The following is a 20,373-nucleotide window of genomic DNA, read 5'->3' as shown; positions in this document are numbered from 1 at the left end:
TTGATTTTGACAATTCTTATTGAGATACATATGCTGAATACCTGTTTTTATATCGATTAATGGCTTTGTAAACTGTTTAGCAAATGATATTAAGAATCACAAAAGGGGAATGACTGCTTTTATACTATCCTTTCAGAACTGATTTCTTTATGTATTATTATATTTTATTTTTATAATACTTGTTGTCCCCGAGGCACTCACTGAGTATGAAAGTACTCAGGCATACCATTGTTGTTTTTGATGGTGTGTTAGGTAACGAAGAAGAGCAGGTTCGTGATACTTTCGACGCTTAAGAGGACTTGCTGCTGCTGCTGATTTGGGTGAGCCCACATCCTTGTTCGTGGGACACTTCTTGTTTCATTTATTATTCTAGATTTTCGGGCTGCGTCCCGAAGTTTGACGATTATTATGTCACTTAGAAGCTCCATAGATAGTTGTTAGAATTGTGGGTAGATTGTCAAAGTCTCGTACGACTTAATGGGTGTTTGCCACGTTTATGACTATTTACTTATAAAGACTTCCGCTGATTTAATTCATGTGATCATAATGTGTTACATTTAATTTATAAATTGTTGGAGGCGAATGTTGAACCTGGCGGGTTCAAGTATTATTATTGTGTCGTTTAGGTTCTTCCGATATTGTTCATAACGTCGGATGCCGGTCACGTCTGGGGTGGATTTTGGGGTGTGACAAGCTTGGTATCAGAGCCTAGGTTTAAATGTGTCCTAGGAGTTGTTTGTGTCTGTGGAGCTTTGTCTAGTGGAGTCTTCCTTGTGCAGCCTGATCACCTGCATGATCGAAAGACTACCAGGGCATTTATAGGTGTTTCTCACTCCTCTTTATTCTAGATTGTGCTATAGAGCCTGAACTTCCTTTAGGATCATTCTGACGTGTCCAATAATTCGTGCCCCGCAGAAATGGCTTTAACTCCTACGAGGACTGGTAATCAGGGAAACAATGGTGCTTCTAAATCATCGCCTGGCGGACGAGCCACCAGGGTCACTAACCATACCACTGCTGAGGTCAAGAACGGTAATTCCTTGGTTGGGTTTGCCGAGCAACAAGAGAATTGGAAGGGGGAAGAACGGCTAGACAGGGAACAAAATAAGAAGGCCCGATCTGTGGGTGGTTTCACTGGTTCGTATGATGGAGGGCAACGAAAAGGAAGTTATGCACCTCAACAGTTTGGTTCTCAGTCTAATATAGGTGTTCCATCTGGTGGACAAGGTCAGAGGAACAATGATCAGAACAGATATTCGCAAGGTAGTAACCGACAAGCATTTAGATGGGAGGATCGTGTTTGTCACCATTGTGGGATTAGGGGTCATATCAAGAAATATTGTAGGAAGTGGCTTCGTGAAATGTCTAACTCTTCAGGCCAAAGGAATAATCCGTCTGATGGTAATGCTAATAACACCCCTAATGCTCGTGGTAATAGGGCTGGTAAAACCTTTGGTCTGGAAGCAACACGATTACCAAGAAAGCCTTGGTGGCATGGGAAAACCTTTGTGCTCCTAAATGTGTAGGAGGCCTTAATATCACTAATATGAACCTGTGGAATAGAGCTGCTGTAGCAAAGAACTTCTGGGATGTTGAACACAAGACGGATAAGATGTGGATTAGATGGATCCACACCTATTACATCAAGGGCCAACAGATGAAGAATATTCAAGTACCTAAGCAGGCGTGTTGGATGATTAGAAAGATGTTTGAAGCGAGGAGTGTTCTTAACCAGATTCATGCCATCAATCCTACTAAGAACGTGATTAGACAGATTTATCTTCAGTTGTTGCATTACCAACCTAGAGTTTCGTGGAAATGTTTCATGTACCGGAATGATGCAAGGCCAAAATCCAGGTTTACCATCTGGTTACAGCTACAAGGGAGATTATTGACGACTGATAGACTACTAAAATGGGGGATAGATGTGGACTCTAAATGCTGCCTATGCCAATTATATGATGAATCAAGAGAGCACCTATTCGTGCAGTGCCAATTTTCCAGGAATATGTGGGACAGAGCCTTAAAATGGATGCATAGTCAGCCTTACAATGCTAATACGTGGGACTAACACTTGAACTGGGCTGTCAGCCGAGCAAAAGGCAAGTCTCAAACTGCTCAGTTATTCAAAATGTTGTACACAGAAATTACTCATGCCTTGTGGATTGAAAGGAACTTGAGAATATTTGAGAAGAGAAGCAGACCATGGGAAACCATTGTGAAGGAAATCATCTAAGTCATTTGTGTCCGAGCTCCTCCTAGGATCCAGAATATAGTTCATAGTTTTATATTCCAGGTTTGAAGATGAATAGCTTAGCTATGTATAGCTAGCTACAGTTTTGTAAATCCTACACTTTGGTGATTAATAGAAAAGTTAGTTAGTTACCAAAAAAAAAAAGTTAAATGTATTTAGTTAGATATCACAATGACTAAAATTAAATACGCCGTATAATTATTAACCTACATAATTGAAGGACCAAAGATACTATTAATCACATACCAAACATAATTATTATAATAGTAGTAATATCGGAAGAATGCCAAAGCAAAATGATTGCAACAAATCAACCAAAATACAAGAGTACTGCCAAAGGTTGATCAACTAGCTAGATATAACATTAATGTAACGCAAGAGATGCATGAACTAGTCAGAACCTTCTTCTATTGTTATCAGTCATTGGTAGGTCATCTAACAAAAACACAATCCTAGAAGAAAATGTAAGTTTTGAAAGAAAAAAAAAATCCAAGGAACCCTCAAATAAGTTTGATTATTAGATCAACTAATTAAGCAATAACTCGTAGGGATCGTCTGATTCGTGTATACTAGTTATGGAGAAATTAAATGTATAGATTGTTTCTGTTATGGATAATATAAGTGAAGAGATTCATATGCGATGAGCAATAATTAATGTAGGAATCATTATGCGGTAAATAATAACATGTGAATGAATGGTATATAGGAATTATTCACTTTAAGGGAATTGTTATCTTTAAATACTTATTGCTAGGACAGATATTATTTCATACTAGTATATTAATGAATTTTAACAATTTTCTTTTTATGAATTTAGTCGAGATAAAAGGATACAAAATTTCATATATTTGAATACAATTTCATTCCGTAAATTGAGTAAACTACATATATACCTATTTTTGTTTAGCTTCAACACTCTTCATAAAATTGATTTCACAATAGATCCGACAATATTATTCATAATGTGAAGGCGATAAAAATCGACATTAAGACCAAAACATATGTACTTACTTTATATTGTGTCAAGCTAAACAAAAAGAAGAAGAAAGAAAGATAAACAAGTTTCACCGAAATTATCATGCTTGGATTCATAGTTCGTCAAAACCTGAAGTAAAAAGGAAGAAATAATGAACAGATTAAAAAAGTTAATCATGTGTGATTTATAATTTTTCAATATTAAAATATCAGATAATTAACGAATCACATATGTGATGCAGAACCCCTAAGTTATAAGCCTGAAAATTCTAGTACATCAGTGCCGTAACATTCATTTGAGACATAATATTTATTTCGATAAAGGGTAGAAGAACTGAAACATATTGAATTGTATCATACATTTCCAGGCTTTTGAGCGTTTGTGCCTAAAATATCTTTCGGTTAATCTAATAAAATAATTTGGGTATAAAGTATGCTTTGAAATACTATGACATACCGTTTTGGTCCTAGTCCAAGAGATGTACAGATCAATGCTCATAAAATTGATTTGTGTGTCACAACCAAAAGTGCTCTCCCTGACGATAAGCAATATAAAGAAGTTACCGGTGTCGATAATATTTCTTTCCATGCATCATGTGCTCTTCCCACAATTTTTGAAGAGGATATATACACCATCTACACAAATATTAGATGGATCTTCTCTTCGAGTTGTATAATCCTTTAGATTTATGCAGTTGGCATCCTCTCCTTCAAACACTAAACATCATTAGAAAATTGCTAATGTTGTTGGGTGATCCAAATGGAAGCAAAAACTAAAATTGATTATATCTTCATGTTGTTAAAATATTGAGCTTAAAGTGACTCAAAAAGATAACAGTAAAATTACATTATTTCAGTTTTACAAACAACAGAAAATAAATAATATCACCCTCTTAAATTATTGGAAGAACAAAAGAATTCCATAACACTCTATGATATGCAAGAATTTAGTTTGATGACCGAATTGAAAATGGTAAATTGATGCAACTATCTTCATTACATCTTAAATAATAGAAGAATTCTCATGCTCTATTAATTAAGAATAGAAAACTGTTGTAGTGACTTTATTAGGGAAAACAAAAGAAAGCCAACGGATGTTAATAGCTTAATTAGGAGGAAAACGGTAGTTTAGACCTTTATTATGTAATAAACATATGCTGGCCTTAAATATACAGGCTTAAATGAGTGATTTTTAAAAGGATTTTTTATCTGTCATAGCCACCTCTAAGACTTATTTATAAATAATAACTACCTTATTTTTTATTTAATTTTTGTAGCTTTATTTTTCCAAAATTACATTTCATAACTGGTCCAATAACTTTTGAAATACATGTACCTCTTTATTCTCCCTCACTCCACATTTAAGATTCACATCTTCTCCAAACCCTAAAAAAAATTCTCTCTCCTCTTTCCCCTTCCCCTCACTTCCGCCTCTCTCCCTCCCTTTCTCTATCTCCAGCCTCTATTCTCCTTCCCCTCCCCTCGCGTACCCCTCCATCCCTTCTCTATCTACACCACCCATGTCGCCGTTAACACCACCATCACCACCACCAACTATTATGCGTGAGATCATTTGCTGATGTTCTTGAGGCATGGGGTGAAACAGAGGCGTGTTATTTGATCTCATTTGATGTAAACTTTCCTTGGATTGCTGAGTTCCATCTAAGGCTAAAGGAAACACAACGCTAGATGAAGACGACGATAAAAATGGAGGAGAAAATGGAAAAACAAAGTATGTCGGAGTACTATACGAAACAGAGGATGGAAAAATAGAGTATGTGGGAGTACTATATGAAACAGAAGATTGAAAGAGTGTTGTTGGCTTTCAGGACTTTTTATCATCTTGAAAGGCCTGTTAGACATGGAGGTTTCTTGAGAAACTGGCCACTATTGTTGCCTTTCAAGGTTCTTGTCTTTATCAATTTGCCTGTGTATTTCTTCTTCTATGGGATTCTTTGATTTGCTACTCTGCTTGGATGCAGCCATGGTCACTTCTAACTGCAAAAGGTCTCATTAAAATTAAGTGAATGAGCCAATTGTTCTGAAGTTTTCAATTCCACAACATTAACTTGACATAGACAGTTTCTTAAGAGGATTCTTTGTGGCCTTAGCGTTCTCCTTAAGGAACTTCAAACATAAAATTCCCCAAATACTTACTTCTTTTTTTAATTCCCCTTTTTTGATTGAATTTTTTCTTTGTTCCTCTATCTGATTGTAACCTCTTTATTGGCATGTGATGTGAAGCTAGTGATAAGTAATTATCCAAGCAGCATGTTAGAAAAAGGACACTGCAATGCACATAAAAACTAGTAGCTTTTAGAAGTATCAAGGTAGAGTTGTGGTGGTTCGGTAGAGTTTGTGGTTGTGGAGGTTGTATTTTTGTATCAAGGTAGAGTTGTGGTGGTTCGGTAGGATTTGTGGTTGTGGAGGTTGTATATTCATCATTTTTTTTAGTGTATTTCAATGTACTGTTTCAGTATATTTTAATGCACCGTTTCAGTATATTTCAATGTATTTCTAATTTACGAAATAGTTTCTGATACATTTTATTGTATTCCATTGTATATACGCACACTACAATTTTATATTTCTTAAACAATCAACCATATTTGATTGTATTCCAGTGTGTATTTTTCTATATTTAGAAGTATTTCTAAAATTCCGGAATTGAGTAATTTGGAGAGAGAAACGTGTGTTGTTATGGAACTTCAGCTGTTATGCGTGATAGATGGTTGATTTAATTTAACTTACCATTTAAAATGAAAGAAGAGAATATGTTCCATAAATACAACCTATTTTTACTCTACCAAATTTTATATTTTCGTGTCTTTCAAAAACACGAAATACAAGTGAATACAACAAAAACCAGCAAAAAACTTTTGAATGAAGTAATTGTGATAGAGAGACGTTAGCTGTAAGAACATCATGAGGTTTGCATGAATGATGGAACCATTAATAAAAATTACCATATAATTTGAAAAAAAAAATATTGTCATAAATATAGCCTTTTTTTATTCAACAACCGCGCTGTATTTCGATGTATTTAAAAAACGCGAGATACAACTGAAATACAGCAAAAAATAACTACGAATTGTAAATCTTCAACTTGTAGCTATAACATGTTAGAAGTTGTTAAAAGATAGTTATTTATGTAAGTTTTACTTTTTAAAATAGCTCCATACCCAGCACATCAATTATCATCTTCAATTTTGTCATTACTCTCATTTCAACCCATTAAATCCTATAGTTAAGATATAATTAGAGTTTTTCATTTTAAAATTAGAGAAAAGGCCAAAAAAATGAGAAAAAAGATAAATAGGAATGGTGATCATAGAGAGGTGTCACATCACCTTGTCTATGATTAACTTTATATTAAATATTGATTGATTGATTTTGTCTTGCATAACATAATGCATATAATTTCAGCATAAATTAATATGATCAGTAGTATCTAAAACTGCCTATTAAACATTGTATATATTCAGCAACAGATGCATATGATATAATGGTTCAAGGGAACTTAGTGATTTTGTCTAGACCCTGTGTATGTATTAAGAAATCTATTAAATTTGATTATGTGAACTCAGTTATTATTGTATATTAATTTAAGATCGTTTTAGAAGTCCATAAATTTTATATTTTGGATCCACATCTGATTGTATTAGTTACATTAACATTTTTTAAATCCCTCCTGCCAAACAATATGTGCAGTATTTTATGCTAACATTATCTTTTGTAATCTCTCCTATAGACTCCAACCAAATCCATTAGTATATAAATAATATAAATAAATTAGTGTCAGACTTCAGCCTACAAAAAAAAAAAAAAAAAAAAAAAAAACCACCAAACACATTGTAGACAAGGGGGTCAAGTTGACTATGGGGTGTCAGAGGAATCAATCACAAATGGGATAAATGAGGTTCATTCACCTATATATCAACGTCACATGCACTGAAAGCGATTTCTCAAGTACACAGAACCTACGACTTCCAACTCCATACATTTTCCACCCACAAAGTTGTTACTTGTTACTGTACTGTCTCAAGCCACCTGGTCAAAGGCATGCTATGACTACATTTTTAGAGAATGAAAGACAATTGACCTTGATGGTCCGAATTTTCACTAAATAATTCAAAATATAAAAAAATAAATATTTTAAAAAAAATAAGAGAATTCAAAATCTGCTATAAATACATAATAAAATAATTATAATTTTATTAATATAGTGTAATTTTTCGACGGAAAAAAATTGGATGAAGCCCTTGCTCTCCTAATTCGGATCCCATTTGACCATAAAATGAAAGGACAAGTGACTTTGACTATGTTAAAATTTGTCCACGATCAAGAATAAAATGACATGCTCATTTTGGTTATATCTTATAGGAGTATAAGGTAAAAACTTAATGTTGTTCAGTTTTTATTAAACTATACTTAATGTACCGTGATTAAATTATAAATATGTCAACTTAGTTCTAATTTTCCGTGTCGAGTTAATAGATTTTCAACTATTTTTATCTTAAGCAAACAATAGGAATAGTTGGCAATAATCTTTGGTTGCCAAATTTAATTTTCTGACTTTATTATATAGACTCTATGCTTGATGACCATTGGTGAAATGATCCCGTACTCAAATTCCGTTTTTGTAGATGCAACTCTAAATTTGGCTTAATCGTATTCAAAGTTCATTACGCCCATTTAGATACTGTAGAAACACTGGATTTGAAAACGAAATATTTATTTGTAAGTGTTCCACTTTTTTAATCATCATTTACAAGGAATCTAAATAGTAAGCGACAAATTGGACTGCTATTCGTTTTTTTTTTTTTTTCAACTCCAATTTTTTGTAGATTTAACCAAACAGTTCAACTCTCATTTGTATCTAGTTAACTGTATAACAAGGTTAACATAGTTGATAGGTTCAGATCCTTATAGTTGTAAGACTCCAACCTGCATTACAAAGACCAAGGTTTCCATTTTACAGAAGATATTTTTCTGTCAAAATAGGTTATTATTCATGGCCCAACCTCATCAACATAATTCAGTTCAATTTTCACTTGGGTCAGGGTCTCATTACAAAAATGGAGGCATTCCCACAGTCACCAGCTGATAAATTGCAAGGAATGAGAAAACCTCAAGAATTGCGTCAAATATTTATTTCTTTCGTCGAATTTGATGGTTAGAAGAAGGTAGTTTGCTCCACCCACAGCACAGTCCTCTCTCCCATTTCAAAGAACCACTGAAGCTGATCAGTCAGTTGGACCAATCATTTTCTCAGGAACTACAAGTTGATCAAACTCTTCACTGTTGAGGACTCCTAAACTGAGAGCAGCATCCTGCAGATTCAAGTATATGACAATTGTTTAGCATCAAAAGAAAATTGATCTCATAAAGACATCTATCTGATAGATATGTTACCTTCAAACTGGTACCCTCCTTGTGGGCTTTCTTGGCGGCCGCAGCAGCATTATCATAACCAATTTTCTGAAATAGACAGCACATATATCCGCAATCAGTCAATTTTCTCCAGTTTCAAAACATTCTTGTCAGTTCAGACCTAATTATGCCGAAAAGCAGTACTAGTAAAAATTGCTACAGGTAGCATGAACTCTAAATACGTTGATAAAATACTTACAGGGTTCAAACATGTGACGAGCATGAGCGACTGCAAGGTCATGCAAGAAGTGTGATCAATAAGTAAGATACAGCTTAAAACTTGTAAAGTAGAAGACGCCAAAGTTTGAATTTATCAGAAACACACTGACCTCGTGCAACAATTTAGCAATTCTCTCTCTGTTAGCTTGGATACCCCTCACACAATTCTTTTCAAAAGAAGAAGATGCATCGCCTAGCAATCTTACTGACTGGCATGACAAATACACAGAGGTCTGTCAGTCTTGGGAAATAAAAAGGCAGCAGCAGGTAACACCAATCAACAGATTACATTTGTCGACCCAACCAAACCCTCACCCCAAAAAAAGGAGTTCTTCAGACTCCATCATCACACATATGCAGGGGCGAAGCTAAGTTGAAGAAAGGGGGTTCAATTGAATGTCTTTCGTTGAAAAATTATACTGTTTAAATAGGAAAGAAATGGAGCTCTTTTTTGGTATAACAAATTGTTGAGTTACCTTGACATAAGGAAAATTTTTAGTAAAGTGACAAAGGGGGTCCAAAAAGTATTTTAGGTCATAGGTTCAAATCCAAGTGTGACATTCTAGCAATTTCTTTCGAATCCCCTTGTGCAAATTCCTGGCTCCGCCACCGCAGATATGGTCCATTTAAACATCAATGGTACTGAAGTAATAAGAACACACATGCCTTTTTTTTTTTTTTTTTTTTTTGATAAAGAACACATAACAACAACAACAACCCAGTGAAATCCCACATCGTGGGGTCTGGGGAGGGTAGAGTGTACGCAGACCTTACTCCTACCAAGGTAGGACGGCTGTTTCCAAAAGACCCTCGGCTCAATAAAAGCATAAAAATAAGTCAGATAAGGTTAAGAGAGTCAAAGCGATATGAAATGAAATAATGCAAGCGACACAGATAACACAGGATAATCAAAGCACAGGAAATAACAGATAATAGCAGAAATCTGATAAAGAACACATATGCCTCTTAATTTATAGAAAGAAAGGAAAGGTTCAGAAACCACAAATTAGTCACAAGAAGAGAATAATTTTGGACTTCACTCCAAGGTGCATACACTCTACCCTCCCCAGACCCCTGGTATGTTGTTGTTGTTACTCCACCCCACATGCTTCTCTCTTACTGCAGCTATATTTGAAAATGCACACCATAATCTGATTTAGCGTTCACATAAAGCGAAAATAAAAGAGAGGGCGTACATGTAGGAGAGCATTAGCAATCATCGGCTTGAAGACATTCAACTCAAAATGGCCATTTGATGCACCAACAGTAACAGCCACATGATTCCCCATAACCTGCAGTTCAAAAGAGGTTTAACCATTAAACTTAAAAACAAAGAACTCAGTAAACCCAGCCATATAAATGAATGTCTTCGAAGTTGGAACTCAACACGCTGTAACTCGAAGTCAAACTAAAGCTTCAAGACATTTGATTACATCATCCATTGGACAGAAATGTTACCTGAGCACAGACCATGGTGAGAGCCTCACACTGCGTAGGATTTACCTTACCCTGCAATGGAATTCATTTATGTTAATATTGGAAAGAAAGGGATAAACATGACCAGAGGATGCATACATATTCTTTCAGACAGATTTAAAGGAAATGAAGTTACAGGCATTATACTGCTTCCAGGTTCATTTTCAGGAAGAATGAGCTCGCCAAGACCACAGCGGGGACCACTGAGTAAGAAAGAATGTGAATTTACCAAATGAAAAGAAGTCGACAAAATCATATAACTGGTGGAACAGACGTCCTTCTAAGCTCTGAAAATCCTCAAAAGATAGCCACCTACAGAGGAAATAATACATATGAAAAGCATACCTTCCCAAAAAGCGTATATCATTCCCAATCTTCATAAGGGAAGCAGCCACCGTATTTAAGGCTCCGCTAGTTTCAGCAAATGCATCATGAGCAGCCTGTCAATGCCAGAATCTTCAAAAACTAAATACTTGTTGTGATTCTCCTCGCGTTCTATTAAAAACAATGAGCAAGCAACCACAATCTTCAATTCACAAGCAATACACTCAAGAATCAGGATATTACCAATGCTTCAAACTTGTTTTCAGCTGTTACAAATGGCAAATTTGTTTCCTCTGCAACTGCTGCAGCGATCTTTATGTCAAACCTATGGAGATTCAACATAATATAACCACAATTCAAAACATATGGCATGGCTGAAATAGGACATGTGAAAGGGTGAAACAGCAAGAGAAAAACAAAATCAAGGGATTGGGCAGCTACAATGTTCCCCCTACTTTCACACACCAATAGTGGAGGATTGGTTGGCTCATGGCTGAAATTGACCACTAATCCAACCTTAATGGAACACTTACCCTTTCTTTGTATTCAATCCTGTCCCCACTGCTGTGCCTCCTTGCGCGAGCTGCTCAATGAAGCTGTTATCAGTTAAAACAGCGCAAAAAGAGGAATAAGGAAATTAAAGGGTTATGAAAGAACCTGATACATGCGTGGAAGGGTACATAATACTCTATCGATTCCATATTTCACCTACAACAGCAAAGAACCCTTTAAGGGAATAGTTACAACTTTAGCATTTAAATGCTGAATGTCAATAGAGCTTACTTGAGTTGCATAGCCACTAAACTCCTGTCCAAGAGTCAAAGGCGTTGCATCTTGTGTGTGGGTTCGCCCAATCTTGATAATGTCCTTGAATTCGACCGACTGGTAAAAGTAATTGGACAGTGAAGCGGCCTAGTTACTAAAGGAATTGGTAGTGATATTACCAAGTATGAAAACTGAGAAGATTTTGTGTGAGCATATATTGTACTAGCTGCCAAGGCAAGCAGCAGAGTTTGAATGAAAATAGCAAATTACGTCAAACAATGTATGAGCCATATTAGCATTAGTCTTGAAGATCAAATTAGTTTGCCAACAGAGATAAACAGGCTACGATGACACAGTTAGATCCTAAAGCATAGAATTTGTTGAAGTTTGGGGCAAAAAACATTGACTTGACGATAATTAATGTGCTAAACAAAGAGAAAGAAGTTGCTGTTTTATCTTTGTTGTCCTGTAAAAGTATTCCAAACAATTGAGCCGCACTTTTGATTTGGTTATATAGTATTGTAGCAGAATCTAATTAAAAACATAAAATATTCCAGAGGAACTGACAATGGATATAGCATAATGCTCCTATCTAATGCACTTTTTTTAGCGTCTTTGACTTTTCTTATTCTTCTTCATCATAATAAAAAACCAAATTCACCAATTTGCACCTACAATTTTGAAAAGGGCAAGTTGCTATGTTTCGAGCACTAATGACCGGATAGGCAAGAATTGCAATATTGTGCATCAATACTCCAATATATCCTGTAAAGCGTAATTTGATTAACCATGTTCTACAAGAGAGTCACAGAGAACATGGCAACTTAAGATTGTTGCATTGGCTGCTAACCACTCACCATAAATACAGTCAATACAAAGAGTCCGGATCAACAAGAAAGCACAATTGCATAAAGCAAAAACCACATCATGTTGTATAAAGTGCTTCAGAAGTTTTTGGGGGCAGGGGGTGGATAAATATAGCGTACATAGATTATCTATATTTGAGTGAAAGGTAACTTATAAGTCAACCTTTGAATCTAGTGAAGTATGCAACTGCTTCAAGTTTGGTACTAATCTTTTATTCAGCTCCATTGCTGCAGCAATGTGCATCACCTACACATGAAAAAATACCCATCACTGAGAAATCAGCATAATTTGGTAAAACGAATAGAATCATATCTTGCAACAAAAGTAACATTAAAAGGAGCCTTACCGTAGGAAATGTATCATTTGAAGATTGCGATCTATTTACATGGTCATTTGGATGCACATGTTTGTCTCCGCGCTTATGGCCAAGTATTTCAGCTGCTCGGTTTGCAATAACCTAAAGATATTAGATAATATACCATTACAAGGGGAAAATACATGAGTCCATCACAAATCAATAGTTTACCATTATCCAATCAGTAAAAGGATGATGACAAGAAGAAAATGAAATTGTTGCAAAACTTCCTCGAAATGTTCAGAAGACATAATTTTGCAAGCCATTTATAATCGGAAATAGTTTAGCTACCATAGAAACAAAGAGAACATATATTGCAAATAATCCAATGATGAAGCACTGTAGTTGTATTATCTTGCAGATAGCCAACTTTTAAAAAAAGCAGTACTTTCTGGTGCAACCACAAAGAAACCCGAAAAAAGGAAGTAAACCATTAAAATCTTCCCTAAACCACCAGAAGCTAACCAGTAAATGCACTGAAAGTTTTAACAGGCAGAATGCACGTTGATGTAAAATTACTATAACTGTCTGAGCACCATCAAAGTAGGTATATCTCTCAAAATCCCATTCGCAAAGCATTAAGCATCAGAAGACTCTTGAATGTGATTAACTTTCTCCGCTGCAGGTAACAAAGCCCATCAAAAATAGAAAGGTAGATCCCCATTCCCAATGGCACATACCCAAAAATTCAAAATCGAGATATATTGGGTCATTGGATAGAGATTTAATGAAATGAAAAAGGCAACAAGAACAGTCAAGGTCCAACAGATTGATGACGGTAGGAACTAGGAAGTAGGAAATAATCGAAATATATTAACTGGAGATAAATGCACCAATAATTACAATATTGTGGAAGACAAAATACTCACGTTTCTAGCATGCAAATTACTGGCACTTGATACTGATAAGAAACTGGACCTTGGGAACTCAACCCCAAAAGTTAATTCATGAGATGAGGATTGCGCAATACCATACAAGGAGATAATAGTTCGTCCATTCAACTAATGTGGGACACCCGGCACTCCGCATGCCCAAGTCTACACATGTGGTGCGTGGACAATATAATATGGGACTATGGGAGCTTATACTGAGTAACCAAGAAAAGAATAGGGATGGGTCCAGCACCAATACCATGGAAAGAAAAATGGACTTTGAGCGTAACCCCAAAAGCTAGCTTAAGAATTGACCAAGATCATACAAGGAAGCAACAATCTATTCCCTCAACCAATACGGAACACTTAACAACATGTCATTTAAATCAAGATCGAGGAACACTATTCTTTCCAGTAGATCCAGGAACACTTTTCAAATTCAAAAATCTGGTGTATGCCAATACATCATGTATTCTTTGGAATGAGCTCAGACATTTGATTCACAGTATTAGATTTGGAAATACGGGTTGAAATCTTAGGTTTAGGTATGCAACCCACATTGTTTTGTAACCAACACCAATAGTATCCCTGGCATTACCCAATTCATTGTTTAATTACGTAGCATACTTAACCAAGAAAGAAGATTGGCATAATGTAATACCCACAAATAAAATGACCTTTTTGATAAGAGAAGCAATATATAGAAGTCACCCAAGGAAATTGCATATACAAAAAATCTGAGCAAAAACCACCCCAGTCTCTGTACCCATCTCAATGTGCAATCTTCCTTCCCTTAATACAGCCCAATTCCTATCTGCTCTATCTCTCAAGCTTCACAGTCAAATTTGGAACTATTGAAACCAAATACAACAACAACAACAACAACAACCCAGTGAAACCCCACAACGTGGGGTCTGGGGAGGGTAGAGCGTACGCAGACCTTACTCCTACTAAGGTAGGACGGCTGTTTCCGAAAGACCCTCGGAACTATTGAAACCAAATAACATCGAAAATGAGAACATTGTGATTGGTTTCAAATGCGGAGAACTCCATAGAGGATGGAACAAAACAATCAAAGTGAGGGCAGACAACATTACAACATTCCTTACCCTTTCGCCAATATCAATTTAGTTTAGATTTTCTTGCCTCCTGTAGAGCAATAAAGAACATATGTGAATTTTTTTCTCCCAGATGACTGTTTATGCTCAATTAGAAGTGTAAGGCCACAAGTTTTTTGTTATAGGAGTTAGGGGACGAGTTTATCGTGGAAGTATTTGCAAATGAGTCATAGTACAAGAGATTGTTTGTAGTTTGTCCATATCGAAGTGATAATAATTTTTCTTTAAGAAGAATAAGTCAGCAACAGCAAGATGAGAAGTAGCACCCACGGATGTCGCTTAGTGGTCAATGAAGTGGCAGGAAACCATTAGAACCATTAGATCTCAGGTTCAAATCCAAGTAGAGGCAAAATACACTAGGAGATCTTTTCCCATTTGCCTAATCTTGGAGGTAGACTGACCGGTACTTGTGTTGGTGGGAGGTAACAGGTACCCGGTGGAATGGTCGAGGTGTGCGTAAGCTCGCTGAGCACCACCGTAAAAAAAGAAAAAAACATCAAGACGAGAAGTTCTATAGGAGGAGAAGACATGCTCAATCACAGAGAAAGCAATAACTTAAATGAGAGCATCAGGATTTAAATGAGAGCATCAGGATTTTTTCATAAAACAAAGATTCACTATTCCTTTGAATGGACTTTAAGCATTAAGACTATTCCTCGACCTGCTTGAAGCAGTTAATAAGGCTCAAGCCTAGAACAGGCCCTCAAAGGACCTGAAGTTCATAAACTTCTGATTACCTCGTTAGCATTCATGTTACTTTGGGTACCACTACCAGTCTGCCAAACCACCAAAGGAAAATGGTCATTCAATTTTCCTTCTGCAACCTCTTCAGCAGCTTGCATTATTGCTTTTCCGATAGATTGGTCAAGGCCATAGTCCATGTTCACCTGCAATATCATAACCACACATTTAAAATAAGACCAAAACAACTGCTGTCAAGCATTACCACATGCTTAAAGCTAACTATACCAAAAAATTGATAAAATGTAAAAGATAAAGAAGAAGTTGTCAACAGACTAAGACGGGAACAACATTACAGATTAACCAACCTTGGCAGCACATTTTTTAAGAATACCAAATGCACGTATGATTGGCTCAGGCATTCTTTCACGATCACCCCCAATTTCAAAATTCTGTAATGATCTTTGAGTTTGTGCCCCCCATAATCTGAAGGAGATACAAAAAAGACAGAAAATAAGGAGAAAAAGGTACAATTAGAAGGAAACTCAGATATGGTAACTTTGAAAAGAATTTCAAGACCCAAGTGAAATTTCACTCCTACTACTAAGTCTCTAGCTCATCAATGTCAAATGCACAGATTGAGCAGAGAAAAGAACCCTTTGAACTAAAAGAGACACCTGTTGCACCCTAGGTACTTCCCACTCCCCCCCCCCCCCCCAAACACCACCCAAAAAACAATGAACTCCATTATGTAAGATACAAAATTTAATGGCATCCATTGCAAAACAAGTCTACTCAACAAAAAGGAAATTGCTGCCTTCAGTATCAAATTTCCAAAGAAAGAAACAAACTCAACAACTTTTAATAGGTCATGGTACTCCACGTTTTCCTAAGAGAGAAATCAAAAAGATATTGGGTGCCGCTGTCACCCCAAAACAAGAAGAATAATTGCACAAGCCATTGAAGCAATGTCTTGAAACATTGTTATGCCAAAATGAGGATACACAAATTAAATATGTTCCTTTCTGTTAACATTCTTGATTAGTGAGGTAGCACAAAATTCTAGAGACAACAAGTTAGATGGATGGATTGCAAGAACACGAATGTTATACTTAACTGATTAAAGGTCACTATGGATGAAAGGGAGCTGCAAACTCTAATCACCATGGATGAATCCGAGTTATATTGAGCTACCCAAGAAAAATAAAAATCTACCTTTCAATAGTGAATTTAGTATGACAATTTTGGATTAGCTATCATATACGCCCTTGTTGATCAAAGGAAAAGCTATGCTTAGCTTATACTCTAGCATAGTTGTTGAATTGTCAGTCCAGAAATCTCTCATTGTTCTGTACTGAAGCATTCTGATGCTCGCTTGACTGGCGTTTTAGTTAGTTAAGGAGAGAATCAGAACACTTCTGATCATATCTATGACGAAGCCAGCTGATTGTCTAAGACAGATAAAGCAGAGAACAAAAGCGAAACACGTCCATAAGGCAAAAGAAAATGCAATGTGCAGTCAAATCCATTAGCACATAAATCTTCTTGTTAGACGAAATAGTTATGGCTTGTTGCCTACCAGAGTTTAAGTGCCAACAGAACAAACAAAAGTTAGGTGATTTCTTTCCCATTTGTCCAAGTCTTGTAAGACAAAATTACCCGGTGTCTGTGCTGGTGGATGTAGCAAGTACCAGTACATTAGTCAAGGTGTGTCCAAGCTGACCGCACACCACCATTATCACAAGAGAGAGAGAGAGAGAGAGAGAGAGAGAGAAATAGTTATGGCTCATCTCTTCCACAACCTACTTTCTTTTTCTAAACACGCACAAAACCTTACAATAGCATAAAATCCCGAAGGACTTTAAAGCACAACCAATCATTCGATCACTTGTACCTCAATGGCTCAATCCTAAATTAATTGGCACGGCTATATGAATCATTTGTGGTTCATTACAAGATTCTTCATGATCTGATTATCTATTATACTAACATTCAGGGGCGGATGTAAGCATCAAAACTACGGATGCACATTAAACCATTAGCTTTTGCCCATACCCTCTCTCTATATATATATTAAAAATTTCATTAAATATCAGTCAAATATTTGATTGTGAACCCAGTTATTAAGTTGTATATTAATTTTAGGTTGTTGTAGGAACCCATAAACTTCAAATCCTATATCCGCCTCTACTAACATCAACATACTACTCCCTCTGTCCCAATTTACGTGATTCAGTTCGAATTTCGAGAGTCAAATTTTTTACCGTGAATTCGGACATACAATCTTTAAGTTTTTTGAAAAATAATTTACATATTCAGAAACTGCATAAAAAGTACTATAAGTTACAATAATTAACAATTTAAAATATTTAAAGGGCGTATGAATAAATCCTGGTAAAAGGTTTTTTTGTTTGACTCTCGAAATCCGAACTGTATCACATAAATTGGAACAAATGGAGTAATATAAGATAAAAGACGTCAACCTAGTATAATCCTCCTCCTATACTCAGTTTCATACTCTCCAAAGTTTCACATTTAACAAGACAAGTACATGGAAAAATAGTTCAGGCAAAATATTAAACATGTGAAAAGGGTAAAGCCAATAAAACAAATGAGTGAATAAAGGAAAATAAAATAGAGAAGGAAAAACACAAACTTGTCCTGAGGAACGAGAATAGGACCAAATGTATCTCTTTCTTCCCTGAAAGATGTTGAGAAAAATCTCCAACAAGACGTATAACGCAATGAATCTGATAAAGCTGATCCACCTGATAATCGACGGGCCGCTATAAACATCGCCATATCTCTATACACTTCTGATTACAGAAAAAAAAATGAGATCAATACAGATAGACAGATCTTCCAATAAATGTTAAGTTACTATACTTTCAGATTTCGAGATTCAAATGAGTCTTATTTTACTGTAATTTTTTTTTTCATACCGTATTGAATTTGACCCCCCCCAAAAAAAAAAAGAATGTATACAGAAAACAAACCAGCAGTCAATGAGGCGCCTGATGGAAATGTTGATGTTGAGTTTGCAGCGCTGATATATTACTTTTTGTAGCCTATAACAAGTTGGGAAGTTGAATGAATACAAGTGCAACTAATCGAATCCCAAATGTCAAAAAGGGCCATTTTATGGGCTACTTTTAGCAACGGCACGCCTTTCAATAATATCGGTTTTAATATTCCCACTCAAAATATTTATCGTACTTATTAAAATTACTTATCTCATAATATTTATCATTTTATTTAATTAAGATAAAATTAAATAACTTTCCCTCCATATTACTCTTGTATTAATTAGCAACATTTAAAAGATTCTCATCATTGATGAAGTAGATATTTATTAAGAAAAGATTACATGAAATATGTTAAGAGGGTAAAATATTTAAAATGCTACATTTCTTAAGGAGCATGTAAATGAAAAAATTGATACGGAAAGAGTATTTTCAACAAAAAAAGGACAAATATCCCCCTTGACTACCGAAAAAAGTCTAAATATACCCTTCATTTCACCTATTTTACTGAAAATACACCTTTGTTTATCCATTTGGCTCATTTATCACCTTATGACTAACATAAAACAATGAATAAAAAAAAGTTTATTTAAATTTCACATGACTGGTCCAAATTTAAACTCTGACCCTAATTAAATAAATTCACCCACCCAATTTTGCTGACTTACGCGACCCAAACACTGAAGTACCTGGAAAACATAAACCTCGCCAAGAAAATCATTTTTGGCAATCTTTGCTCCACCTCTTCTTCTTTATTCTTTTTGAAAAGATGAACAGTTTTCTGATTGTGTTTGTTGAGAAAGCAACAAAGCCGTCCGTTATTACACTATCCATTGCCCGTCCGGAAAAGTTTAGGATTCCAGGGGATATATATATATATATATCAACAAGAAACCGTACAAAAGAGCGTAAACTGAACCCACAAAATGAAAGTCGAGCAAGTTTGTTTTCATTTTGTTTATTGCTATTTTAGTCTTTGGTCAAACTTTAGTTTATGTAAGATACACCTTTCAGTAAATCTTGGATTTCTTGAGAGGATTGGCCTCAAATTCTCTCGATAACCTGGAATTTTTTTCCCGAGAGTAGGTTGTTGTATTCGAATTCATGTTTACGTGTTGATACTTAGGCATGGTAATAGTTGTTGTTGGTTAAATAGTTGTAGTGTATGACATATTAAATTGCATATGGGTTGTTAGTTGGAGAAGAAGAGGAAGTAGATTCAAAAATTACCGAAAATGATTTTTTCAGCGAGATGTTATGTTTTCCGGGCGAATTAGTGTTTATGTTGGGTAAGTGAGAAAACTGAGTATTCCTTATTTAATTGGAATCAGAGTTTCAAATTGGACCGGTAAAAAAATGAACCATGGAACTTAATTTTATTTTATTTTTTTAACTCAGTGTTAACGTTAGTCACGAGGGCATTAGTGAGCCAAAAAGGCAAGTAGAGAGGTATTTTCACCAAAATAGGTGGATGAAGGGTATATTTAGACTTTTTCAAATAGTCCGGGACATTTTTGTCCCTTTTTCCGTACTTTCAATAATACAGTCAAACCTCTCTATAACAGCATTGTTGGGTCCGAAATTTTTCAGCTGTTATAGAGAATTGTTGTTATACACCTATAACAGCATTACCATTTAAATAATATTTCGTTGTTGTAGCCAAAAAAGATGCATAAAATCTAATTTTCATTTTTATTTGTCAAATTCTATGCCTAATCACACTTTGTATAACGAAGAAAAATCTTTTAATGATGAAAATATATATATTCATATGATATTTTTTGGTCATAAATAGAGTATTGAATGATCAAATATTTAGTCAAAACTCTACACTTATTATTGGTAATCATATATATTCTATTTTTATAAATATGGTTAATTATTCTATTACCAGAAAAAGAAAATAGCTGTTATACGGGGGTAATTTTATAAAGAGTGTACTGTTATAAAGTTGGTTGTTGCTGTTATAGGTGAAATGTTGTTATAGAGAAGTAAAATATAACATAAAAAA

At 35.3% G+C, this 20,373-nt stretch overlaps 1 protein-coding gene across 3 annotated transcripts; it reads right to left on the bottom strand.

Moving 5' to 3' along the window:
* Positions 1-8,181: 8,181 nt before the first annotated feature.
* LOC132608826 (fumarate hydratase 1, mitochondrial-like) lies at positions 8,182-18,493 on the bottom strand. Of its 3 annotated transcripts, none has more exons than XM_060322582.1 (18): positions 18,336-18,493; positions 17,996-18,155; positions 15,708-15,825; positions 15,396-15,545; positions 12,660-12,770; positions 12,476-12,559; positions 11,465-11,563; positions 11,339-11,389; positions 11,215-11,264; positions 10,925-11,006; positions 10,703-10,797; positions 10,494-10,560; positions 10,340-10,390; positions 10,078-10,173; positions 8,992-9,090; positions 8,862-8,891; positions 8,645-8,710; positions 8,182-8,562 (listed from the first exon to the last, which is right to left on the bottom strand). In XM_060322582.1, exons 2-18 carry the CDS (start codon positions 18,139-18,141, stop codon positions 8,476-8,478), a joined length of 1,482 nt encoding a protein of 493 aa, XP_060178565.1. In that variant the 5' UTR covers positions 18,142-18,155; positions 18,336-18,493; the 3' UTR covers positions 8,182-8,475. The 3 variants fall into 3 exon arrangements, with proteins under 3 accessions (XP_060178565.1, XP_060178568.1, XP_060178566.1); XM_060322585.1 differs by having other exon boundaries at positions 17,996-18,152; positions 18,336-18,481; XM_060322583.1 differs by having other exon boundaries at positions 18,282-18,373.
* Positions 18,494-20,373: the final 1,880 nt, after the last annotated feature.

Source organism: Lycium barbarum, chromosome 9, assembly GCF_019175385.1.
Source record: "Lycium barbarum isolate Lr01 chromosome 9, ASM1917538v2, whole genome shotgun sequence".
In the NCBI taxonomy this organism is placed as follows: Eukaryota; Viridiplantae; Streptophyta; class Magnoliopsida; order Solanales; family Solanaceae; genus Lycium; species Lycium barbarum.
The sequence above is the reverse complement of the archived record's forward strand: the minus strand, read 5'-3'. Positions and strand labels throughout refer to the sequence as shown.